The sequence below is a fragment of the Salmo salar genome, chromosome ssa25 (assembly GCF_905237065.1).
Source record: "Salmo salar chromosome ssa25, Ssal_v3.1, whole genome shotgun sequence".
Lineage (NCBI taxonomy): Eukaryota > Metazoa > Chordata > Actinopteri > Salmoniformes > Salmonidae > Salmo > Salmo salar.
In genome coordinates, this window is record NC_059466.1 from 51575968 (window position 1) to 51603213 (window position 27246).

At 44.6% G+C, this 27246-nt stretch overlaps 1 protein-coding gene across 1 annotated transcript in view; it reads left to right on the top strand.

The window, feature by feature from the left end:
- The window catches only part of LOC106586935 (neuropilin-2), a 251886-nt gene that overhangs the window by 23424 nt on the left and 201216 nt on the right, over positions 1–27246 (top strand). The window contains 1 exon segment of the mRNA XM_045707371.1: positions 582–762. Within this exon segment, the coding sequence (XP_045563327.1) occupies positions 582–762 (181 nt within the window).

The following is a 27246-nucleotide window of genomic DNA, read 5'->3' on the forward strand; positions in this document are numbered from 1 at the left end:
GATGTCCTAACCGACTTGCCAAAACTATAGTTTGTTAACAAGAAATTTGTGGAGTGGTTGAAGAATGAGTTTTAATGACTCCAACCATAAGTGTATGTAAACTTCCGACATGAACTGTATATATACATTTATATACCTACAGTACCAGTCAAAAGGTTTTCTTTATTTTGACTATTTTCTACATTGTAGATGAACAGTGAAGACATTAAAACTATGAAATAACACATATGGAATCATGTAGTAACCAAAAAAGTGTTAAATCAAATATATTTTCGAAGTAGCCACCCTTTGCCTTGATGACAGCTTTCCACAGTCTTGGCATTCTCTCACTATTTATTATTATTATAACTCACATGTGTTATTTCATAGTTTTTAATGTCTTCACTATTATTCCACAATGTATAAAATAGTCAAAATAAAGAAAAAAGCCTGGGATGAGTAGGTTTATCCAAACTTTTGACTAGTACTGTATATATCTTTCTCACCTTACCTTTTCCAATACCCTCGTTATACTGTCGTTATTATGAAACCCGTTCTTAATTCACGTCCTAACCGATGCCTCTGTGTCCTCCGTCCTGAAGGTAGTAAATCATGTGGTGGACAAGTTGATGCCAGCGATGCCGGGTACATCACCACCCCGGGGTACCCTCTGGAGTATCCCCCACACCAGAACTGTCGTTGGGTCGTCACAGCTCCAGAACCATCCCAACGTCTCGTCCTCAACTTCAACCCACACTTTGAACTGGAGAAGCTGGACTGCAGGTGAGAGAGAAGGGAGGGGGGGAGGGGATTAACAGGAGATTTTACAAATTAACAATTTCCTATTGTTTCCTATCCAAATGAAAGATACAGAGGTTTACCTTAGCCACATATACTACCATATGGATTATTACTGAGGTATACCCTAGCCACATATCCTACCATATGGATTATTACTGAGGTATACCCTAGCCACATATCCTACCATATGGATTATTACTGAGGTATACCCTAGCCACATATCCTACCATATGGATTATTACTGAGGTATACCCTAGCCACATATCCTACCATATGGATTATTACTGAGGTATACCCTAGCCACATATACTACCATATGGATTATTACTGAGGTATACCCTAGCCACATATCCTACCATATGGATTATTACTGAGGTATACCCTAGCCACATATACTACCATATGGATTATTACTGAGGTATACCCTAGCCACATATACTACCATATGGATTATTACTGAGGTATACCTTAGCCACATATCCTACCATATGGATTATTACTGAGGTATACCCTAGCCACATATCCTACCATATGGATTATTACTGAGGTATACCCTAGCCACATATCCTACCATATGGATTATTACTGAGGTATACCCTAGCCACATATCCTACCATATGGATTATTACTGAGGTATACCCTAGCCACATATCCTACCATATGGATTATTACTGAGGTATACCCTAGCCACATATCCTACCATATGGATTATTACTGAGGTATACCCTAGCCACATATACTACCATATGGATTATTACTGAGGTATACCCTAGCCACATATACTACCATATGGATTATTACTGAGGTATACCTTAGCCACATATCCTACCATATGGATTATTACTGAGGTATACCCTAGCCACATATCCTACCATATGGATTATTACTGAGGTATACCCTAGCCACATATCCTACCATATGGATTATTACTGAGGTATACCCTAGCCACATATCCTACCATATGGATTATTACTGAGGTATACCCTAGCCACATATACTACCATATGGATTATTACTGAGGTATACCCTAGCCACATATCCTACCATATGGATTATTACTGAGGTATACCCTAGCCACATATACTACCATATGGATTATTACTGAGGTATACCCTAGCCACATATACTACCATATGGATTATGCCCTGGTCTTCTCTGAATAGCCAAATCAGTTCCACAGTGAGTGGGTATGTTTGTATTTCCCACCACCACCACCACAGTGAGTGGGTCTATGTGTATTTCCCACCACCACCACAGTGAGTGGGTCTGTGTGTATTTCCCACCACCACAGTGAGTGGGTCTGTGTGTATTTCCCACCACCACAGTGAGTGGGTCTGTTTGTGTTTCCCACCACCACCACCACAGTGAGTGGGTCTATGTGTATTTCCCACCACCACCACAGTGAGTGGGTCTGTGTGTATTTCCCACCACCACAGTGAGTGGGTCTGTGTGTATTTCCCACCACCACAGTGAGTGGGTCTCTGTGTATTTCCCACCACCACCACAGTGAGTGGGTCTCTGTGTATTTCCCACCACCACCACAGTGAGTGGGTCTGTTTGTATTTCCCACCACCACCACAGTGAGTGGGTCTCTGTGTATTTCCCACCACCACAGTGAGTGGTTCTGTGTGTATTTCCCACCACCACCACAGTGAGTGGGTCTGTTTGTATTTCCCACCACCACCACAGTGAGTGGGTCTGTGTGTATTTCCCACCACCACAGTGAGTGGTTCTGTGTGTATTTCCCACCACCACCACAGTGAGTGGGTCTGTGTGTATTTCCCACCACCACCACCACAGTGAGTGGGTCTGTGTGTATTTCCCACCACCACCACAGTGAGTGGGTCTGTGTGTATTTCCCACCACCACCACCACCACAGTGAGTGGGTCTGTGTGTATTTCCCACCACCACCACCACAGTGAGTGGGTCTGTGTGTATTTCCCACCACCACCACCACAGTGAGTGGGTCTGTGTGTATTTCCCACCACCACCACCACCACAGTGAGTGGGTCTGTGTGTATTTCCCACCACCACCACCACAGTGAGTGGGTCTGTTTGTATTTCCCACCACCACCACCACAGTGAGTGGGTCTGTGTGTATTTCCCACCACCACCACCACAGTGAGTGGGTCTGTGTGTATTTCCCACCACCACCACCACAGTGAGTGGTTCTGTGTGTATTTCCCACCACCACCACCACAGTGAGTGGGTCTGTGTGTATTTCCCACCACCACCACAGTGAGTGGGTCTGTGTGTATTTCCCACCACCACCACCACAGTGAGTGGGTCTGTGTGTATTTCCCACCACCACCACAGTGAGTGGGTCTGTGTGTATTTCCCACCACCACCACCACCACAGTGAGTGGGTCTGTGTGTATTTCCCACCACCACCACCACAGTGAGTGGGTCTGTGTGTATTTCCCACCACCACCACCACAGTGAGTGGGTCTGTGTGTATTTCCCACCACCACCACCACAGTGAGTGGGTCTGTGTGTATTTCCCACCACCACCACCACAGTGAGTGGGTCTGTGTGTATTTCCCACCACCACCACCACAGTGAGTGGGTCTGTGTGTATTTCCCACCACCACCACCACAGTGAGTGGGTCTGTGTGCATTTCCCACCACCACCACCACCACAGTGAGTGGGTCTGTGTGTATTTCCCACCACCACCACCACAGTGAGTGGGTCTGTGTGTATTTCCCACCACCACCACCACAGTGAGTGGGTCTGTGTGTATTTCCCACCACCACCACCACAGTGAGTGGGTCTGTGTGTATTTCCCACCACCACCACCACAGTGAGTGGGTCTGTGTGTATTTCCCACCACCACCACCACAGTGAGTGGTTCTGTGTGTATTTCCCACCACCACCACCACAGTGAGTGGTTCTGTGTGTATTTCCCACCACCACCACCACAGTGAGTGGGTCTGTGTGTATTTCCCACCACCACCACCACAGTGAGTGGGTCTGTGTGTATTTCCCACCACCACCACCACAGTGAGTGGGTCTGTGTGTATTTCCCACCACCACCACCACAGTGAGTGGGTCTGTGTGTATTTCCCACCACCACCACCACAGTGAGTGGGTCTGTGTGTATTTCCCACCACCACCACCACAGTGAGTGGGTCTGTGTGCATTTCCCACCACCACCACCACAGTGAGTGGGTCTGTGTGTATTTCCCACCACCACCACCACAGTGAGTGGGTCTGTGTGTATTTCCCACCACCACCACCACAGTGAGTGGGTCTGTGTGTATTTCCCACCACCACCACCACAGTGAGTGGGTCTGTGTGTATTTCCCACCACCACCACCACAGTGAGTGGGTCTGTGTGTATTTCCCACCACCACCACAGTGAGTGGGTCTGTTTGTATTTCCCACCACCACCACAGTGAGTGGGTCTGTGTGTATTTCCCACCACCACCACACAGTGAGTGGGTCTGTGTGTATTTCCCACCACCACCACCACAGTGAGTGGGTCTGTGTGTATTTCCCACCACCACCACCACAGTGAGTGGGTCTGTGTGTATTTCCCACCACCACCACCACAGTGAGTGGGTCTGTTTGTGACATCCTCAGCATTTCCCAGTTCCCTGCTGTTTCTGGCTCAGTGTCGCTCGTAACAAGCTATTGGACTTATCGCTCTGTAATCTCCCACGCCATAATTCCCCATCGCTCCGTAATCAAATTACAGATCAACCACAACAACAACAACAACAACAACCATAACAACAACAACAACAACAACAACAACAACAACCAACAACAACAACAACAACAACCACAACAACAACAACAACCACAACAACAACAACAACAACCACAACAACAACCACAACAACAACAACAACAACCACAACAACAACAACAACCATAACAACAACAACAACAACAACAACAACAACAACAACAACCACAACAACAACAACAACAACCACAACAACAACAACAACAACAACAACAACAACAACAACCACAACAACAATCTACCCTACACAGAATTCTAGAATCTTCCAGAACCGTTGGAGTGTTGGGGAGTATTCTGTATTCCATTCCGTACGCCTGATCACAGTTCTAGTTGTTCTGCCCTCTGTTGGTAAGTCAGAGAAGTGCAGCCATATTCCAGATACGGCCCGTTGTTTTGAGAAGGGATTGAACAATGTCCGACTCTCCTTAGTTCACGTAGACTAGCGTTGTATCGGTAGGCACTGGTGTCACATGTAAAGGTATCTGTTCTGTGCATTCTTTAACACTGTTGGTATTAGGTTTCCTCCATCGTATGTACACAGTCTGAAGACATGGGTCTACAAAGCATTCAGACGGTGTCCCAAACCCTGTTCCCTATATAGTGCACTACTACAACTATGTAAGAAATAGAGTGTGATTTGAGACACGGAACCACACGGAACCTCTCTCTATCATTGCCCTGTTTGGCTATTTATTTACATTTTATCTCCATCAATAATACAAGGATGTGTTTCTAAAGAGAGATTTATGGGATAGGATACGTCCTGATAGGCTTGTCGGAATCGGAACATGAATCTTTTAGCAGCTGTTGTTGAAAGGCGCACTTTACCACTCAGTCTCTCTGCCTCTCAGTCTCTTTACCACTCAGTCTCTCTGCCTCTCTGCCTCTTTACCACTCAGTCTCTCTGCCTCTCTGCCTCTTTACCACTCAGTCTCTCTGCCTCTCTGCCTCTTTACCACTCAGTCTCTCTGCCTCTTTGCTTCCTTATCAGAGGCATGAAAGAAAGATGTTCTCTCTCTCTCTCTCTCTGTCTCTCTCTGTCTCTCTCTCTCTCTCTCTCTCTCTCTGTCTCTCTCTCTCTCTCTCTCTCTCTCTCTCTCTCTCTCTCTCTCTCTCTCTCTCTCTCTCTCCCTGTCTCTCTCTGTCTCTCTCTCTCTCTCTGCCTCTCTGTCTCTCTCTGTCTCTCTCTGTCTCTCTCTCTCTCTCTCTCTCTCTCTCTGCCTCTCTGTCTCTCTCTGTCTGTCTCTCTCTCTCTCTCTCTCTCTCTCTCTCTCTCTCTCTCTCTCTCTCTCTCTCTGTCTCTCTCTGTCTCTCTCTGCCTCCCTGTCTCTCTCTGTCTCTCTCTCTCTCTCTGCCTCTCTGTCTCTCTCTGTCTCTCTCTGTCTCTCTCTGTCTCTCTCTCTCTCTCTCTCTCTCTCTCTCTGCCTCTCTGTCTCTCTCTGTCTCTCTCTCTCTCTCTCTCTCTCTCTCTCTCTCTCTCTCTATCTCTGTCTCTCTCTGTCTCTCTCTCTCTCTCTCTCTCTCTCTCCCTGTCTCTCTCTGTCTCTCTCTCTCTCTCTGCCTCTCTGTCTCTCTCTGTCTCTCTCTGTCTCTCTCTCTCTCTCTCTCTCTCTCTCTCTCTGCCTCTCTGTCTCTCTCTGTCTCTCTCTGTCTCTCTCTCTCTCTCTCTCTCTCTCTCTCTCTCTCTCTCTCTGTCTCTCTCTGTCTCTCTCTGCCTCTCTGTCTCTCTCTGTCTCTCTCTGTCTCTCTCTCTCTCTCTCTCTCTCTCTGTCTCTCTCTCTCTTTCTCTCTCTCTCTCTCTCTCTCTCTCTCTCTCTCTCTTTATTTCCTGTTCTCCAACGGGGCTGCTGTGGAATAAGGCTAGATGTTGCATTTTGTTGTCTGGTCCGTCTCTCTCTCACTCTCTTCCCTACTCACCTCAATCTCATCCGTGGACTGAACGAAGCCAACCACACACACACACACACACACACACACACACACACACACACACACACACACACACACACACACACACACACACACACACACACACACACACACACACACACACTCCCTCACAATGTGGGGCGAGCTAGAGCCAACTGCTTGATCACACTACATCACGCATCCTTTTTAAAGCTTGCTGAACATCCCAGGAGGAACAGAGCTGTTTTGATGGGTCCATTTAGAAATCACAAGTACCAAACACGTACAGCCTTATTTATTAATCCAGCCGGAAGGTCAGGTTGGGCTTGTTGGAACGGATGGTAATAAGACTTCAGTGAGTCGGGACAGGATTCTCAATGTTATTAAAAAACCTAAACTTCAACCGTAAACAAACAAAAAAATTCCGTAATGTATACTGGTGTTTCACACTCATTAAGGGTTACTATCTTTCATTCTTTATGGGTGTTTTTGTTCGACAATGTTGCCATATTTAATGTTAGTTAGTAGTTATGACTGTAAGCTGTAAAGGGCAGGTTGGGCTTTTTGGAACGGAATATAATGGTTATTTTATTCAGCCTTCAGTGAGTCAAGAGTCAAGAAGTCAGGAGTCATGACAGGAGGTAGGAGTTAGGACAGGAGTGAGGAGTCAGGACAAGACTTAGGAGTCAGGACAGGAGGTAGGAGTCAGGACAGGAGGTAGGAGTCAGGACAAGAGGTAGGAGTTAGGACAGGAGTGAGGAGTCAGGACAAGACTTAGGAGTCAGGACAGGAGGTAGGAGTTAGGACAAGAGTTAGGAGTCAGGACAGGAGTTAGGAGTTAGGACAAGAGTTAGGAGTCAGGACAGGAGTTAGGAGTCAGGACAGGAGTTAGGAGTCAGGACAAGACTTAGGAGTTAGGACAGGAGGTAGGAGTCAGGACAGGAGGTAGGAGTCAGGACAAGAGGTAGGAGTTAGGACAGGAGTAAGGAGTCAGGACAAGACTTAGGAGTCAGGACAGGAGGTAGGAGTCAGGACAGGAGGTAGGAGTCAGGACAAGAGGTAGGAGTTAGGACAGGAGTGAGGAGTCAGGACAAGACTTAGGAGTCAGGACAGGAGGTAGGAGTTAGGACAAGAGTTAGGAGTCAGGACAGGAGTTAGGAGTTAGGAGTCAGGAGTTAGGAGTCAGGACAAGAGTTAGGAGTCAGGACAGGAGTTAGGAGTCAGGACAGGAGTGAGGAGTCAGGACAAGACTTAGGAGTTAGGACAGGAGGTAGGAGTCAGGACAGGAGTTAGGAGTCAGGACAAGACTTAGGAGTTAGGACAGGAGGTAGGAGTCAGGAGTTAGGAGTCAGGACAGGAGATAGGAGTTAGGAGTCAGGACAGGAGTTAGGAGTTAGGAGTCAGGAGTCAGGACAGGAGTTAGGAGTTAGGAGTCAGGAGTCAGGAGTTAGGAGTCAGGACAGGAGTTAGGAGTCAGGAGTTAGGAGTCAGGACAGGAGTTAGGAGTCAGGAGTTAGGAGTCAGGACAGGAGTTAGGAGTTAGGACAGGAGTTAGGAGTCAGGACAGGAGTTAGGAGTCAGGACAGGAGTTAGGAGTTAGGAGTCAGGAGTTAGGAGTCAGGACAGGAGTTAGGAGTCAGGACAGGAGTTAGGAGTCAGGAGTTAGGAGTCAGGACAGGAGGTAGGAGTCAGGAGTTAGGAGTCAGGACAGGAGTTAGGAGTCAGGACAGGAGTTAGGAGTCAGGACAGGAGTTAGGAGTTAGGAGTTAGGAGTCAGGACAGGAGTTAGGAGTCAGGACAGGAGTTAGGAGTTAGGAGTCAGGAGTTAGGAGTCAGGACAGGAGTTAGGAGTCAGGACAGGAGTGAGGAGTCAGGACAGGAGTTAGGAGTCAGGACAGGAGTTAGGAGTCATGACAGGAGTTAGGAGTTAGGAGTCAGGACAGGAGTTAGGAGTTAGGAGTCAGGACAGGAGTTAGGAGTTAAGAGTTAGGAGTTAGGATAGGCATTAGGAGTTAGGAGTCAGGACAGGAGTTAGGAGTCAGGACAGGAGTTAGGAGTTAGGAGTTAGGAGTTAGGACAGGAATTAGGAGTTAGGAGTCAGGACAGGAGTTAGGAGTCAGGACAGGAGTTAGGAGTTAGGAGTTTTGACAGGAGTTAGGAGTCAGGACAGGAGTTAGGAGTTAGGAGTCAGGACAGGAATTAGGAGTTAGGAGTTAGGAGTTAGGAGGTTCTCACGTTGAAAAACAACAAATAAGAAAACCCCAAAATAAAAAGAAGTCATACTCTTAAAGTGCTGCTATTCTTAATTTCTGTCTGTATTAAAGTTGAATGATGTTGTTAGTACGTCTGTGTTTCCTGTGTGGTCCTGTGGAAGACGGCTATTTCAGGCCTAAATGAGGCCCTATCTATATATGAGACAGTGCACTACTTTTAACCGGAGCCCTATGGTAATATATAGGGACTAGGGAACAATTTGGAACGCAGACTGGTATAGGAACTGTGGGAGGGTTGGCTGAACTGACTGGTCTGAAATTGAGCTGTTAGCTGAGGGGTACGGCAGGGTGCTAAGGGGTCAAAGGTGACTACAGCCGTAAGTCTTTCGCTGATCACTGTCAGCTAGAACCCCGAACCTCCTCAGACCTCAAATACCTCTCGCTCTCATCCCTCTCTCATCCCTCTCACATACCTCTAGCTCTCATCCCTCTCTCATCCCTCTCTCGCTCTTTCCGTCTCTCTTTCCGTCTCTTTCAGTCTCTCTGTCTCTCTCTCTCTCTCTCTCTCTCTCTCTCTCTCTTTTCTCTTTCTCTCTCTCTGGTTCTCTCTCTTTCTCTCTCTCTCTCTCTCTCTCTCTCTCTCTCTCTCTCTCTCTGTCTCTCTCTCTCTCTGGTTCTCTCTCTCTCTCTCTCTCTTTCTCTCTCTCTCTCTCTCTCTGTCTCTCTCTCTCTCTGGTTCTCTCTCTCTCTTTCTCTCTCTGGTTCTCTATCTCTCTCTCTCTCTCTCTCTCTCTCTCTCTCTCTCTCTCTCTGGTTCTCTCTCTCTCTTTCTCTCTCTGGTTCTCTCTCTCTCTCTCTCTCTCTCTCTCTCTCTCTCTCTCTCTCTCTCTCTCTCTCTCTCTCTCTCTCTCTCTCTCTCTCTCTCTCTCTCTCTCTCTGGTTCTCTCTCTGGTTCTCTCTCTCTCTTTCTCTCTCTGGTTCTCTATCTCTCTCTCTCTCTATCTCTCTATCTCTCTCTCTCTCTCTCTCTGTCTCTCTGTCTCACTAGAGGACATTCAGTATGTGTCACGACTTCCTCCGAAGTCGGTTCCTCTCCTTGTTCGTTCGGCGGTCGACGTCACCGGCCTTCAAGCCATCGCCGATCCACTTTTCATTTTCCATTTGTTGTTGTCTTTGTCTTACACACCTGGTTTCAATCCCCCCCAATTACCTGTTCATTATTTAACCCTCTGTTCCCCCCCATGTTTGTTTGTGAGTACTTATTTATTGTATTGCGGTCCGTATTTGTGGCCTTGTATTTATACGATGCGTATTGTGATATTATTGAGTAAAATCGCTTTCATTACTCATATCTGCTGTCCTGCTCCTGACTCATCTACACCAGCTACACACAGACGCTTTACAATATGTTACCAAGTCAATCTCCCTACATTCAGTATATTACCAAATAAATATCCATAGAGGACATTCAGTATGTTACCAAGTAAATCTCCCTACATTCAGTATATTACCAAATAAATCTCCATAGAGGACATTCAATATGTTACCAAGTAAATCTCCCTACATTCAGTATATTACCAAATAAATCTCCATAGAGGACATTCAATATGTTACCAAGTAAATCTCCCTACATTCAGTATATTAGGGTTTAGTTTAAAAAACAAAAATCTAGTCCAAGGGAAGGTTACGTCATTTGTAATTGATATATATATATATATATATACATATATGTCAATACACACTGCTCAAAAAAATAAAGGGAACACTTAAACAACACAATGTAACTCCAAGTCAATTACACTTCTGTGAAATCAAACTGTCCACTTAGGAAGCAACACTGATTGACAATAAATTTCACATGCTGTTGTGCAAATGGAATAGGCAACAGGTGGAAATTATAGGCAATTAGCAAGACACACCCAATAAAGGAGTGGTTCTGCAGGTGGTGACCACAGACCACTTCTCAGTTCCTATGCTTCCTGGCTGATGTTTTGGTCACTTTTGAATGCTGGCGGTGCTTTCACTCTAGATCATTCAGATCTAGGATGTGTTATTTTAGTGTTCCCTTTATTTTTTTGAGCAGTATATTATTATTATAGTATTGATATATATATATATGTGCCCGATGCCAGACCTCATCTGGGATTCTCTTCTGGGCGCGCAATATCAAGTCAACCTATAGGCTATTTAGTGTGATCTCAATCGAATGATCCACAGCCTATAGGCTACGAAGTGCATTCTGGGAGAAGCACAGAGCAAAGTTATATTCCTAAGATAGCTGCTGGGCTGGTGTAAATAAAAACGAGGCTGTATTACACACGGCAAATGGATATTCCAACCCTGAGCCCTGAACGGCTCTGCTCTTACTGATCACAAACGTTTTTTGTGCTGCTTTAACCAATGGCTGTGCTGCTTTAACCAATGGCTGTGCTGCTTTAACCAACGGCTGTGCTGCTTTAACCAATGGCTGTGCTGCTTTAACCAATGGCTGTGCTGCTTTAACCAATGGCTGTGCTGCTTTATCCAATGGCTGCTTTAACCAATGGCTGTGCTGCTTTAACCAACGGCTGTGCTGCTTTAACCAACGGCTGTGCTGCTTTAACCAATGGCTGCTTTAACCAATGGCTGTGCTGCTTTAACCAATGGCTGTGCTGCTTTAACCAACGGCTGTGCTGCTTTAACCAATGGCTGTGCTGCTTTAACCAATGGCTGTGCTGCTTTAACCAACGGCTGTGCTGCTTTAACCAACGGCTGTGCTGCTTTAACCAATGGCTGTGCTGCTTTAACCAATGGCTGTGCTGCTTTAACCAACGGCTGTGCTGCTTTAACCAACGGCTGTGCTGCTTTAACCAATGGCTGTGCTGCTTTAACCAACGGCTGTGCTGCTTTAACCAACGGCTGTGCTGCTTTAACCAATGGCTGTGCTGTGTAGGAGGAGAGTCAAAGCTTAGGTCTAGTCCCCCCCCCAAAAAAAAAAATTCACTATCTTGTACGCGGACTAGCCGAAAGCTTATTTTCTGTTCGGTTTGAGAAGGAGAGCGTGAAGATGAGGAAGGACCAGAGGTCAACTTTAATTAGCTTGTTACAAATATAATTGATTTGAATAAAACAATATGTTTCTTGTCCTGGGTGTATTTCTCAGCGTAATTAACCTCATAATAAGCTAAGATTCTAGTAATTTTTACATTGTGGTTCTGAAACTTACAGAAGCAGCAGTCGCGTAACAATCAATCAGAAATGGACAGCTGATGGTGCGGAAAATTAAACTATGCACAATTCATTTAAATTGTCTTAATATTAATTAGACATTACTAACAACTAGAGGGTTTTGTGTTGGAGGTCTATTTCTTCCTATTTAAGAAATAAGATGTAGGTCTACCTGTTAGACAGATGAAATTAGGCTATATGTCTTCTGCCGAAGTCGGTCCCTCTCCTTGTTCGGGGTGGTGCTCGGCGGTCGACGTCACCGGTCTTCTAGCCACCGTCGATCAGTTTCTCATTTTCCATTTGTTTTGTCTTGTCTTCCTACCACACCTGGTTCCAATCCCATTCATTACATGTTGCGTATTTAACCCTCTGTTTTCCCCCTCACGTCCTTGTCGGTGATTGTTTTTGTTATGTTATGTTACGTGTCACCAATGTAGGCCTACTGTCTGGGGTAGAAAGGGAGGTCTACTGTCTGGGGTAGAAAGGTAGGCCTCCTGTCTGGGGTAGAAAGGTGGGCCTACTGTCTGGGGTGGAAAGGTAGGACCTACTGTCTGGGGTGGAAAGGTAGGCCTACTGTGGGGTGGAAAGGTAGGACCTACTGTCTGGGGTGGAAAGGTAGGACCTACTGTCTGGGGTGGAAAGGTAGGCCTACTGTGGGGTGGAAAGGTAGGACCTACTGTCTGGGGTGGAAAGGTAGGCCTACTGTCTGGGGTGGAAAGGTAGGACCTACTGTCTGGGGTAGAAAGGTAGGCCTCCTGTCTGGGTTGGAAAGGTAGGACCTACTGTCTGGGGTGGAAAGGTAGGACCTACTGTCTGGGGTGGAAAGGTAGGACCTACTGGAGGGATATGAGCTAGAGGAGGGATACGTTTTAATGAGCAGATGAGGAGGGATACGTTTTAATGTGCTAGAGGAGGGATACGTTTTAATGTGCTAGAGGAGGGATACGTTTTAATGGGCTAGAGGAGGGATACGTTTTAATGTGCTAGAGGAGGGATACGTTTTAATGTACTAGAGGAGGGATACGTTTTAATGGGCTAGAGGAGGGATACGTTTTAATGGGCTAGAGGAGGGATACGTTTTAATGTGCTAGAGGAGGGATACGTTTTAATGTACTAGAGGAGGGATACGTTTTAATGGGCTAGAGGAGGGATTCGTTTTAATGAGTGTGTTTGCTCCCTGTCTCCTCTCTCTGGAACTAGCCTGAAAATAGCCTGGAGCTAGCCTGGAACTAGCCTGGAGCTAGCCTGAAAATAGCCTTTAACTAGCCTGGAGCTAGCCTGGAGCTAGCCTGGAGCTAGCCTGAAGAAAGCCTGAAGAAGGCCTGGAATTGAAGCTAGTCTGAAGCTAACCTGGAACTGGAGCTAGCCTGGAGCTAGCCTGGAGCTAGCCTGAAGATAGCCTGGAGCTAGCCTGGAATTGAAGCTAGTCTGAAGCTAGCCTGAAGCTAACCTGGAACTGGAGCTAGCCTGAAGATAGCCTGAAGATAGCCTGGAGCTAGCCTGGAATTGAAGCTAGTCTGAAGCTACATTTACATTTTAGTCATTTAGCAGACGCTCTTATCCAGAGTGACTTACAGTAGTGAATGCATACATTTCATTTTCATTTCATGCATTTTTTGTACTGGCCCCCCGTAGGAATCGAACCCACAACCCTGGCGTTGCACACACCATGCTGGCATTGCAAACACCATGCTCTACCAACTGAGCCACAGGGAAGGCCTGAAGCCTGAAGCTAACCTGGAACTGGAGCTAGCCTGGAGCTAGCCTGAAGATAGCCTGGAGCTAGCCTGAAGATAGCCTGCAGCTAGCCTGGAATTGAAGCTAGTCTGAAGCTAGCCTGAAGCTAACATGGAACTGGAGCTAGCCTGGAGCAGCACACAACACCACTGTTCCCCTGGTGTAAAGTAGTGCACTATATAGGGGAACAAGGAACAGGGTGCCACTTCCTCACCTCTGCCTTATAGGGGTCACTGAGAGGGGTCACTGAGAGGGGCCACTGAGAGGGGCCACTGAGAGGGGCCACTGAGAGGGGTCACTGAGAGGGGTCACTGAGAGGGGCCACTGAGAGGGGTCACTGAGAGGGGCCACTGAGAGGGGTCACTGAGAGGGGTCACTGAGAGGGCTCACTGAGAGGGGTCACTGAGAGGGGTCACTGAGAGGGGCCACTGAGAGGGGTCACTGAGAAGGGCCACTGCGTCAGGAGTTCCGTTAGTCACTGGAACATCCAGTCTGATCCTCTCATCCTGTACCGTGCGACACACATTCATCAAAAAAGGGTTTCAGAATAAAAAAGAGGGGTCGGGACAGAGGGGAGAGAAGGAGGAGAGGGGTCGGAAGAGAGGAAAGGGGGGGGGAGAGGAGGGTGAAGAGAAGGGCATCTGTTCCATACTCACATTATCCATTACATGCATCATGAGTTTCCTGTCCAGTGTCACTTCATTTAGCAGGCATCATGAGTTTCCTGTCCACTTCACTTAGCAGGCATCGTGAGTTTAGTTTCCTGTCCAGTGCCATCACTTAGCAGGCATCATGAGTTTAGTTTCCTGTCCAGTGCCACCACTTAGCAGGCATCGTGAGTTTAGTTTCCTGTCCACTTCACTTAGCAGGCATCGTGAGTTTAGTTTCCTGTTCACTTCACTTAGCAGGCATCGTGAGTTTAGTTTCCTGTCCAGTGCCACCACTTAGCAGGCATCGTGAGTTTAGTTTCCTGTCCACTTCACTTAGCAGGCATCGTGAGTTTAGTTTCCTGTCCACTTCACTTAGCAGGCATCATGAGTTTAGTTTCCTGTCCAGTGCCACCACTTAGCAGGCATCATGAGTTTAGTTTCCTGTCCACTTCACTTAGCAGGCATCATGAGTTTCGTTTCCTGTCCAGTGCCACCACTTAGCAGGCATCATGCGTGACAATATTAGCCTACCACTTGTCAATTAAATATTGTCATTTGTGAATGATGCGTAAAGTAAGAGACAATACCTTTTTTGTTGTTGCGACTTTTTCGAATCATAGTCGCACACTTCATGTAGCCTAGCCCATAGTCCTATATGTAAGGTTGGTAGCATCATGTAGCCTAGCCCATAGTCCTATATGTAAGGTTGGTAGCATCATGTAGCCTAGCCCATAGTCCTATATGTAAGGTTGGTAGCATCATGTAGCCTAGCCCATAGGCCTATATGTAAGGTTGGTAGCATCATGTAGCCTAGCCCATAGGCCTATATGTAAGGTTGGTAGCATCATGTAGCCTAGCCCATAGGCCTATATGTAAGGTTGGTAGCATCATGTAGCCTAGCCCATAGGCCTATATGTAAGGTTGGTAGCATCATGTAGCCTAGCCCATAGTCCTATATGTAAGGTTGGTAGCATCATGTAGCCTAGCCCATAGTCCTATATGTAAGGTTGGTAGCATCATGTAGCCTAGCCCATAGGCCTATATGTAAGGTTGGTAGCATCATGTAGCCTAGCCCATAGTCCTATATGTAAGGTTGGTAGCATCATGTAGCCTAGCCCATAGGCCTATATGTAAGGTTGGTAGCATCATGTAGCCTAGCCCATAGTCCTATATGTAAGGTTGGTAGCATCATGTAGCCTAGCCCATAGTCCTATATGTAAGGTTGGTAGCATCATGTAGCCTAGCCCATAGGCCTATATGTAAGGTTGGTAGCATCATGTAGCCTAGCCCATAGGCCTATATGTAAGGTTGGTAGCATCATGTAGCCTAGCTCATAGGCCTATATGTAAGGTTGGTAGCATCATGTAGCCTAGCCCATAGGCCTATATGTATTGATAAGGTTGGTAGCATCATGTAGCCTAGCCCATAGGCCTATATGTAAGGTTGGTAGCATCATGTAGCCTAGCCTATAGGCCTATATGTATTGATAAGGTTGGTAGCATCATGTAGCCTAGCCCATAGGCCTATATGTATTGATAAGGTTGGTAGCATCATGTAGCCTAGCCCATAGGCCTATATGTAAGGTTGGTAGCATCATGTAGCCTAGCCTATAGGCCTATATGTATTGATAAGGTTGGTGGCATCATGTAGCCTAGCCCATAGGCCTATATGTAAGGTTGGTAGCATCATGTAGCCTAGCCCATAGGCCTATATGTAAGGTTGGTAGCATCATGTAGACTAGCCCATAGGCCTATATGTTTTGATAAGGTTGGTAGCATCATGTAGCCTAGCCCATAGGCCTATATGTTTTGATAAGGTTGGTAGCATCATGTAGCCTAGCCCATAGGCCTATATGTTTTGATAAGGTTGGTAGCATCATGTAGCCTAGCCCATAGGCCTATATGTTTTGATAAGGTTGGTAGCATCATGTAGCCTAGCTCATAGGCCTATATGTTTTGATAAGGTTGGTAACATCATGTAGCCTAGCCCATAGGCCTATATGTTTTGATAAGGTTGGTAGCATCATGTAGCCTAGCCCATAGGCCTATATGTAAGGTTGGTAGCATCATGTAGCCTAGCTCTTAGGCCTATATGTTTTGATAAGGTTGGTAACATCATGTAGCCTAGCCCATAGGCATATATGTTTTGATAAGGTTGGTAGCATCATGTAGCCTAGCCCATAGGCCTATATGTTTTGATAAGGTTGGTAGCATCATGTAGCCTAGCCCATAGGCCTATATGTTTTGATAAGGTTGGTAGCATCATGTAGCCTAGCCCATAGGCCTATATGTTTTGATAAGGTTGGTAGCATCATGTAGCCTAGCCCATAGGCCTATATGTTTTGATAAGGTTGGTAGCATCATGTAGCCTAGCCCATAGGCCTATATGTTTTGATAAGGTTGGTAGCATCATGTAGCCTAGCCCATAGGCCTATATGTGAAAGGTTGGTAGCATCATGTAGCCTAGCCCATAGGCCTATATGTTTTGATAAGGTTGGTAGCATCATGTAGCCTAGCCCATAGGCCTATATGTTTTGATAAGGTTGGTAGCATCATGTAGCCTAGCCCATAGGCCTATATGTAAGGTTGGTAGCATCATGTAGCCTAGCCCATAGGCCTATATGTTTTGATAAGGTTGGTAGCATCATGTAGCCTAGCCCATAGGCCTATATGTAAGGTTGGTAGCATCATGTAGCCTAGCTCTTAGGCCTATATGTTTTGATAAGGTTGGTAACATCATGTAGCCTAGCCCATAGGCATATATGTTTTGATAAGGTTGGTAGCATCATGTAGCCTAGCCCATAGGCCTATATGTTTTGATAAGGTTGGTAGCATCATGTAGCCTAGCCCATAGGCCTATATGTAAGGTTGGTAGCATCATGTAGCCTAGCCCATAGGCCTATATGTAAGGTTGGTAGCATCATGTAGCCTAGCCCATAGGCCTATATGTTTTGATAAGGTTGGTAGCATCATGTAGCCTAGCCCATAGGCCTATATGTTTTGATAAGGTTGGTAGCATCATGTAGCCTAGCTAATAGGCCTATATGTAAGGTTGGTAGCATCATGTAGCCTAGCCCATAGGCCTATATGTTTTGATAAGGTTGGTAGCATCATGTATCCTAGCCCATAGGCCTATATGTAAGGTTGGTAGCATCATGTAGCCTAGCCCATAGGCCTATATGTATTGATAAGGTTGGTAGCATCATGTAGCCTAGCCCATAGGCCTATATGTTTTGATAAGGTTGGTAGCATCATGTAGCCTAGCCCATAGGCCTATATGTTTTGATAAGGTTGGTAGCATCATGTAGCCTAGCCCATAGGCCTATATGTTTTGATAAGGTTGGTAGCATCATGTAGCCTAGCCCATAGGCCTATATGTAAGGTTGGTAGCATCATGTAGCCTAGCCCATAGGCCTATATGTAAGGTTGGTAGCATCATGTAGCCTAGCCCATAGGCCTATATGTAAGGTTGGTAGCATCATGTAGCCTAGCCCATAGGCCTATATGTTTTGATAAGGTTTTAATCACAACTTAAGTGTCCAAATAACATCTTCAAATGAAGCACGTGAATCCGCTCTACAAGTGATCATTTTCACCATTAAAATGCACCTTTATAATAAAATCCTTAGATGCATAATCACATTTTTGATAGTGGTGTTTTCCCGCTAATGGAACATTCACACTTATAGCCTACTGCTGTGTGTGTATTTGCTGCCTTACGTGAAGAAAAAGCCGAACAGTTCATCAACATTTTAAGTGGTTTGGGATTTATCGCATCCCACAACTGTCCCAGACTGTTTGGAATATTTATTTATTGCACAGAATAGGTCAACTTTTGTACAATTTTTTATTTATTTCACCTTTATTTAAACCAGGTAGGCAAGTTGAGAACAAGTTGTCATTTACAATTGCGACCTGGCCAAGATAAAGCAAAGCAGTTCGACAACATACAACAACACAGAGTTACACATGGAGTAAAACAAACATACAGTCAATAATACAGTAGAAAAATAAGTCTATATACAATGTGAACAAATGAGGTGAGATAAGGGAGGTAAAGGCAATAAAGGCCATGGTGGCAAATAAATACAATATAGCAAGTAAAACAATGGAATGGTAGATTTGTAGTAGAAGAAAGTGCAAAGTGGAAATAATACTATGGGGGATAGTGGATTGACATCGGCTAGTGCTTTTGCTGTTTGTTAGGCCTACTCATCTTGTTGGCTGACGAAAAGTAAATATGGAAAGTTCTTCCAATAGCTTCAATTAGCACCTCGGAATTGGATAAGGACGAGCGCAGTTGGGCGTCTGATGTGTCTGTCTTCACTTGTAGCCTGTGAGAAAGACCTGATCACGTGACGTGAGTGAGAGGTGCTTCGGAGAGAGTGCAGCATTCAGGGAGAAGGCCATTACGCCCACACAAAGGGGGATGCCGCAGTGAAGTGTGTACAGCCTGCTGCAGAAAACAAAGCATTGTTCATGCCTTTAAAACAACTCTTTTTTTTCCCCCATTAGAGTCGCATTATGCAGCCTTACAATTTATTAATCAAAACATACAGCCCGACGTTTGTAGAACAACTAAAGTTACGTTAGTAACTCTAAATTAAGCATATAGGAGGACCTGTTTATTTTCTTCTTCATCCCTCAAATCGTCTGGAGAAAAGATCCTTTATATTTTAAATCAGCGTCGTTCAATTATATTCTTTATACAGTAGAATAATATAAAATAACGCCACAGAATTCTAAGCAAATCTTGTGTCACGTTGGCATGAAGAGATTCGGGAGTGTAACGGCTGTCGTGAGAGAGAGTAGACCAAGGCGCAGCGGAGTTAGTGTTCATCATTGAATTTAATAACAGAAAGAACACTATACAAAAACAAAACAAGAAAACCGACAGCCAAACAGTCCTGTCAGGTGCAAAACACTAAACACAAACAATTACCCACACAACCCCAACGGAAAAACATGCTCCTTATGTGTGACTCCCAATCAGCAACAACACTCTACAGCTGTGCCTGATTGGAAGCCACACACGGCCAAAATCAATGAAATAAACCAACATAGAAAAATGAACATAGAACGCCCACCCAATGTAAACACCCTGGCCTAACCAAAATAAAGAACAAAAAAACCCTCTCTCTATGGCCAGGGCTGTTACAGGGAGCCAGGCGCAGGAATGCGCAATAGGAGTTTTTTTTATTAATCCCCAAATTACGGCGTGCCGTGTGAAGGCACGGGGACGAAGACCAAACATACACGTAACAAAAAAACACAGGGTAGAAACCCCCCCAAAACAAAAGTGCGAGGAGTACTTCGAAATAAATAACGCACGTGTACAATGATTAACACACGGGACGAGACCCGTAATCATCTGCACAAACCACAAGGACACGAAAGCCCCCCCCAAAAAACACACACAGCACAGGTACTCACACGCACCAACGGACAATGGAACAATAATCGAACAAGACCATGGAAACCAAAGGGCGCATATATACAAATAGTAATCAGTGGGAATAGGGGACAGGTGAGCGTGATGAAATTTCCGGAGGGATCGATGACACCTTGTCCACAGCCATATGGCATAGCCGGATCAGGACCTAACATAAGGACAACTCGGAGGATGCTATCCTGAAATAGACTACATTTTCTTCACGTCAAATCAAATCAAATCGAATGTATTTATATAGCCCTTCGTACATCAGCTGATATTCTCAAAGTGTTGTACAGAAACCCAGCCTAAAAACCCCCCCAAAACAGCAAGCAATGCAGGTGTAGAAGCACGGTGGCTAGGAAAAACTCCCTAGGAAAAACTCCCTAGAAAGGCCAAAAACCTAGGAAGAAACCTAGAGAGGAACCAGACTATGAGGGGGTGGCCAGTCCTCTTCTGGCTACCCCTTTAGACCCGTCTAAAATAAATCATGGATTTATTGTGAAGGTGTAGACTATATTACATGGATTTATTATACTTATTAAATGTTATACTTTTTAGATTTTCCAAAGGTCAGCATCAGTGGCTTGTGAAAAGCCGGGAGATGCTAAATGCTAATTTAATGTGAGAACGAAAGTTATTTGTTTGAAAATTACCGGCTGATGAAATTTCGTGACCGCCACAGTCCTGTATTATGATATTGTCACGTCCTGACCAGTAAAGGGGTCTATTTTGTTATTGTAGTTTGGTCAGGACGTGGCAGAGGGTATTTGTTATTGTAGTTTGGTCAGGACGTGGCAGAGGGTATTTGTTATTGTAGTTTGGTCAGGACGTGGCAGAGGGATATTTGTTATTGTAGTTTGGTCAGGACGTGGCAGAGGGTATTTGTTATTGTAGTTTGGTCAGGACGTGGCAGAGGGTATTTGTTATTGTAGTTTGGTCAGGACGTGGCAGAGGGTATTTGTTATTGTAGTTTGGTCAGGACGTGGCAGAGGGATATTTGTTATTGTAGTTTGGTCAGGACGTGGCAGAGGGGTTATTTGTTATTGTAGTTTGGTCAGGACGTGGCAGAGGGTATTTTGTTATTGTAGTTTGGTCAGGACGTGGCAGAGGGTATTTGTTATTGTAGTTTGGTCAGGACGTGGCAGAGGGTATTTGTTATTGTAGTTTGGTCAGGACGTGGCAGAGGGGTATTTGTTATTGTAGTTTGTGTATGTGTTTAGATAGAGGGATATTTTGTGTAGAGTGTTTCTGGGGGTTTATTGGTGTAAGTGTCGATGTAGAAGGGGGTAGTTGATTTAGGTGGTTCGGGGTGTGTGTGTGTGTGTATTGTAGAAGGGGGTATTTGATTTATGTGTTCCGGGGTGTTGTGTATGTTCTTGTGTTTGTATTTCTAAGGGGCTGTTCTAGTTTTGTATTTCCGTGTTGGCCTGGTGTGGCTCTCAATCAGGAACAGCTGTACATCGTTGCTGCTGATTGAGAGTCATACTTAGGTCGCCCTGTTTTCACCTGTTAGTTTGTGGGAGATGGTGCTGTGTGTGTAGCTTTGTGCCTTTACCGGCCTGGTCGTCGACGACGACGTGTTTGTTTTGGGTTTTTCCTTCTTTGTCCCAATAAAAGAAGATGAGTGAACGTATTCCCGTTGCGTTTTGGAATAATACAGGGAATATCCCCTATTACCACTGATATTCCCTGTATTATGATATTCCCTGTATTATGATACTCCCTTTATTATGATACTCCCTGTATTATGATACTCCCTGTATTATGATATTCCCTGTATTATGATACTCCCTGTATTATGATACTCCCTGTATTATGATACTCCCTGTATTATGATACTCCCTGTATTATGATATTCCCTGTATTATGATACTCCCTGTATTATGATACTCCCTGTATTATGATACTCCCTGTATTCCCTGTATTATGATACTCCCTGTATTATGATATTCCCTGTATTATGATACTCCCTGTATTATGATATTCCCTGTATTATGATACTCCCTGTATTATGATACTTCCTGTATTATGATACTCCCTGTATTCCCTGTATTATGATACTCCCTGTATTATGATATTCCCTGTATTATCATACTTCCTGTATTATGATACTCCCTGTATTATGATACTTCCTGTATTATGATACTCCCTGTATTATGATACTCCCTGTATTCCCTGTATTATGATACTCCCTGTATTATGATACTCCCTGTATTATGATACTCCCTGTATTATGATACTCCCTGTATTATGATACTCCCTGTATTATCATACTTCCTGTATTATGATACTCCCTGTATTATGATACTCCCTGTATTATGATACTCCCTTTATTATGATACTCCCTGTATTATGATACTTCCTGTATTATGATACTCCCTGTATTATGATACTTCCTGTATTATGATACTCCCTGTATTATGATACTCCCTGTATTATGATACTCCCTGTATTATGATACTCCCTGTATTATGATACTCCCTGTATTATGATACTCCCTGTATTATGATACTCCCTGTATTATGATATTCCCTGTATTATGATACTCCCTGTATTCCCTGTATTATGATATTCCCTGTATTATGATACTCCCTGTATTATGATATTCCCTGTATTATGATACTCCCTGTATTATGATATTCCCTGTATTATGATACTCCCTGTATTATGATATTCCCTGTATTATGATACTCCCTGTATTCCCTGTATTACGATGCTCCCTGTATTATGATACTCCCTGTATTCCCTGTATTATGATACTCCCTGTATTATGATATTCCCTGTATTATGATACTCCCTGTATTCCCTGTATTACGATGCTCCCTGTATTATGATATTCCCTGTATTATGATACTCCCTGTATTATGATGCTCCCTGTATTATGATGCTCCCTGTATTCCCTGTATTATGATATTCCCTGTATTATGATATTCCCTGTATTATGATATTCCCTGTATTATCATACTCCCTGTATTATGATATTCCCTGTATTATGATATTCCCTGTATTATCATACTCCCTGTATTATGATATTCCCTGTATTATGATATTCCCTGTATTATCATACTCCCTGTATTATGTATCCCTGTATTATGATATTCCCTGTATTATGATATTCCCTGTATTATCATACTCCCTGTATTATGATATTCCCTGTATTACGATGCTCCCTGTATTCCCTGTATTATGATATTCCCTGTATTCCCTGTATTATGATGCTCCCTGTATTATGATGCTCCCTGTATTATGATACTCCCCGTATTCAGTACACACGCAACACTATGTATCCGTAAAGAACTGGACCTTGAGATTTAACTGGTTTGTATTCTACCACACTCTGGCTGCGTCTGAAATATATTTAACCCAGTCAGTTGAGTCAGAACACATTCTCATTTACAGCAACAGCCTGGGGAATAGTTACAGAGGAGATGAGTGAGCCAATTGGAAGCTGGGGATGATTACGTGGCCAATGTGGAATGAGGGCCAGATTAGGAATTTAGCCAGGACACTGAGATTACGATAAACTCTATGGGAGCTTTTAGTGACCACAGAGAGTCAGGACACCCCGATTAACGTCCCATCCAAAAGACAGCACCCTACACAGACCAGTGCTTCCTACTGGCCCTCCAACACCACTTCCAGCAGCATCTGGTCCCCCATCCAGGGACTGACCAGGACCAACCCTGCTGAGCTTCAAAGGCAGGTCAGCAGTGGGATCCAGGGTGGTATTTAGTAGTGGAGGTGCTACCTCTTACACAGCAGAGACAGAGATCCTTGTTGACTTAGTGAGGGAGGGAGGGAGGGTGGGAGGGAGGGAGTGAGAGGGAGAGGGAGAGAGAGGGAGAGACTCGTACTCTCACTACTGGTGTCCCCCAGGGCTCGGTTCTAGGCCCTCTCCTCTTCTCTCTATAGACCAAGTCACTCAGCTCTGTCATATCCTCAAATGGTCTCTACTATCACTGCTATGAGGATGGTCCTCTCCTCTCCTCTCCTCTCCTCTCCTCTCCTCTCCTCTCCTCTCCTCTCCTCTCCTCTCCTCTCCTCTCCTCTCCTCTCCTCTCCTCTCCTCTCTATACACCAAGTCACTCAGCTCTGTCATATCCTCTCATGATCTCCAGGGGGAAAGTCTGCCCTCTCAAGGACCTCTTTGTCACGATTGACAACTCCACGGTGTCTGCGAACGTCAAAGCAGTGATTCGTTCTTGCAGGTTCATCTGTAGAGTACGACCCTACCTCACACAGGAAGCACAGCAGGTCCTAATCCAGGCACTTGTCCTCTCTGTCTGGACGACTGAAACTCTCTGCTTGTGCCATACTGATCCAGAACGCTGGTGTTCAACCTTCCCAAGTTCTCCCGTGTCCACCTCGCTCCTGACCATACTCCGCAGTTGAAGCGTGTGTGTGTGTGTGTGTGTGTGTGTGTGTGTGTGTGTGTGTGTGTGTGTGTGTGTGTGTGTGTGTGTGTGTGTGTGTGTGTGTGTGTGTGAGCGAAAGCGTTCCTCTGAAAAGACTGTATTCTGACGTGACCGGGGAAAAGTCTTTGTGCAGATGTGATCCCTCCCTCCACACCCCTCCACACACCCTCCTCCTCGCCCCCTCCTCCTTTCCCCCTCCTCCTCACCCCTCCTCCACACCCCCTCCTCTCCCAACCCTCCACACCCCTCCTCACCCCTCCTCCTCACACCCCCTCCACACTCCTCCACACCCCTCCTCCTTGCCCCCTCCTCCTCACACCCCATCCACACCCCTCCTCTCCCAAACCTCCTGGTGTATGTTAATTGACATTCACACATTCACTCTTTCAGGAGCGAATCTTTCTCACACCTGCCATAGCTTTCAAGGTTCTCAGCAGACTGGTAGTCTGGGTAAAAGAGAAGTCACAGTTTACTTCAGCCATGTACACACTGAATCGGAGAAAGCTGTGGGGGATTCAACGGTCTGCCAGAACTATAATTCACATTTCACGGTACTTTAGTCGACCCAAATCTCCCACAAAACGTAATTCTACCTTAGGCTCACCCGCGAGTGAAAATCCAATGCTTTTCCCAGATCCACCAACTTCCAACTCAGATACATTTGGTCTACATCATAGATGTATTAGAAAAAGACTCCCATCTCAATGTTAAACCATAGTAGCTAACAGCTAATCCGTAGCTGGTTGCCAATATCTATGAATAATACCCACATTTTATCCCAATGTAATTACAGTTTACATGCAGCCTGACACTGTCAGTCTTTGGCCCCTTGTCTCTCACTATCTCTCTGTGTTTTTCTCGGGTCTCTCTCTCTCAGTTCAATTCAAGGGCTTTTAATGGCATGGGGAAACATATGTCAACATTGACAAGGCAACTGAAGTAGATAATAAACAAAAGTGAAATAAACAATACGAATGAACAGTAAACATTACACTCACAGAAAGTTCCAGAAGTGTAAAGACATTTCAAATGTCATATTATGTTTACATGTCACAAGCTGTCCCTGAGGCAGCAAAGCAGCTACAAACCATGATGCTCCCTCCACCATACTTTACAGTTGGGATGAGGTTTTGATGTTGTCTTGCTGTGCCTTTTGTCCTCCACACATAGTGTTGTGTGTTCCTTCCAAACAACTCGACTGTAGTTTCATCTGTCCACAGAATATTTTGCCAGTAGCGCTGTGGAACATCCAGGTGCTCTTTTGCAAACTTCAGACGTACAGCAATGTGTTTTTTTTTTTGGACAGCAGTGGCTTCTTCCGTGGTGTCCTCCCATGAACACCATTCTTGTTTAGTGTTTTACGTATCGTAGACTCGTCAACAGAGATGTTAGCGTGTTCCAGAGATTTCTGTAAATCTTTAGCTGACAAACTAGGATTCTTCTTAACCTCATTGAGCATTCTGCACTGTGCTCTTGCAGTCATCTATGCAGGATGATTATTTAACTTCTTGGGGCTATGTGGGACGCTAGCGTGCCACCCGTGGTGCACCCTATCAACAGCAGGTGCATTTCAAGAGCGGCAAATTTGAAACCAAATAAATGTCAAAATTCAAATTTTTCAAACATACAACTATCTTACACCCTTTGAAAGATAAACATCTCCTTAACCTGTTAGGGCTAGGGGGCAGTATTTGCACGGCTGGATAAAAAAATGTACCCGATTTAATCTGGTTACTAATCCTACCCAGTAACTAGAATATGCATATACTTATTATAAATGGATAGAAAACACCCTAAAGTTTCTAAAACTGTTTGAATGGTGTCTGTGAGTATAACAGAACTCATTTGGCAGGCAAAACCCTGAGACATTTTCTGACAGGAAGTGGATACCTGATGTGTTGTATTACCTTTAAACCTATCCCATTGAAAAACACAGGGGCTGAGGAATATTTTGGCACTTCCTATTGCTTCCACTAGATGTCACCAGCCTTTACAAAGTGTTTTGAGTCTTCTGGAGGGAGATCTGACCGAACAAGAGCCATGGAACGATGATGGCCCATTAGACACCTGGCGCGCGAGTTCATGTTGGGTACCCTCGTTCCAATACGTTATAAAAGAGAATGCATTCGTCCACCTTGAATATTATTCATGTTCTGGTTAAAAAAGGCCCTAATGATTTATGCTATACAACGTTTGACATGTTTGAACGAACGTAAATATTTTTTTCCCCTCGTTCATGAAGTGAAGTCCGGCGGGCTTAGATCATGTGCTAACAAGACGGAGATTTTTGGACATAAATGATGAGCTTTTTTGAACAAAACTACATTCGTTATGGACCTGTGATACCTGGAAGTGACATCTGATGAAGAGAATCAAAGGTAATGGATTATTTACATAGTATTTTCGATTTTAGATCTCCCCAACATGACGGCTAGTCTGTATCGCAACGCGTATTTTTCTGGGCGCAGTGCTCAGATTATTGCAAAGTGTGATTTCCCAGTAAGGTTATTTTTAAATCTGGCAAGTTGATTGCGTTCAAGAGATGTAAATCTATAATTCTTTAAATGACAATATAATATTTTACCAATGTTTTCTAATTTTAATTATTTAATTTGTGACGCTGACTTGACTGCCGGTTATTGGAGGGAAACGATTTCCTCAACATCAATGCCATAGTAAAACGCTGTTTTTGGATATAAATATGAACTTGATAGAACTAAAAATGCATGCATTGTCTAACATAATGTCCTAGGAGTGTCATCTGATGGAGATTGTAAAAGGTTAGTGCATCATTTTAGCTGGTTTTATGGTTTTGGTGACCCTGTCTTTGAATTGACAAAACATTACACACAACTCTTGTAAATGTACTGTCCTAACATACTCTAAATTTATGCTTTCGCCGTAAAACCTTTTTGAAATCGGACAACGTGGTTAGATTAAGGAGATGTTTATCTTTCAAAGGGTGTAAAATAGTTGAATGAATTAGACAGGACTCAAATGTAACATTTAAAGAATTATAGATTTACATCTCTTGAACGCAATCAACTTGCCAGATTTAAAAATAACCTTACTGGGAAATCACACTTTGCAATAATCTGAGCACTGCGCCCAGAAAAATATGCTTTGCTATACAGACAAACGGCCATGTTG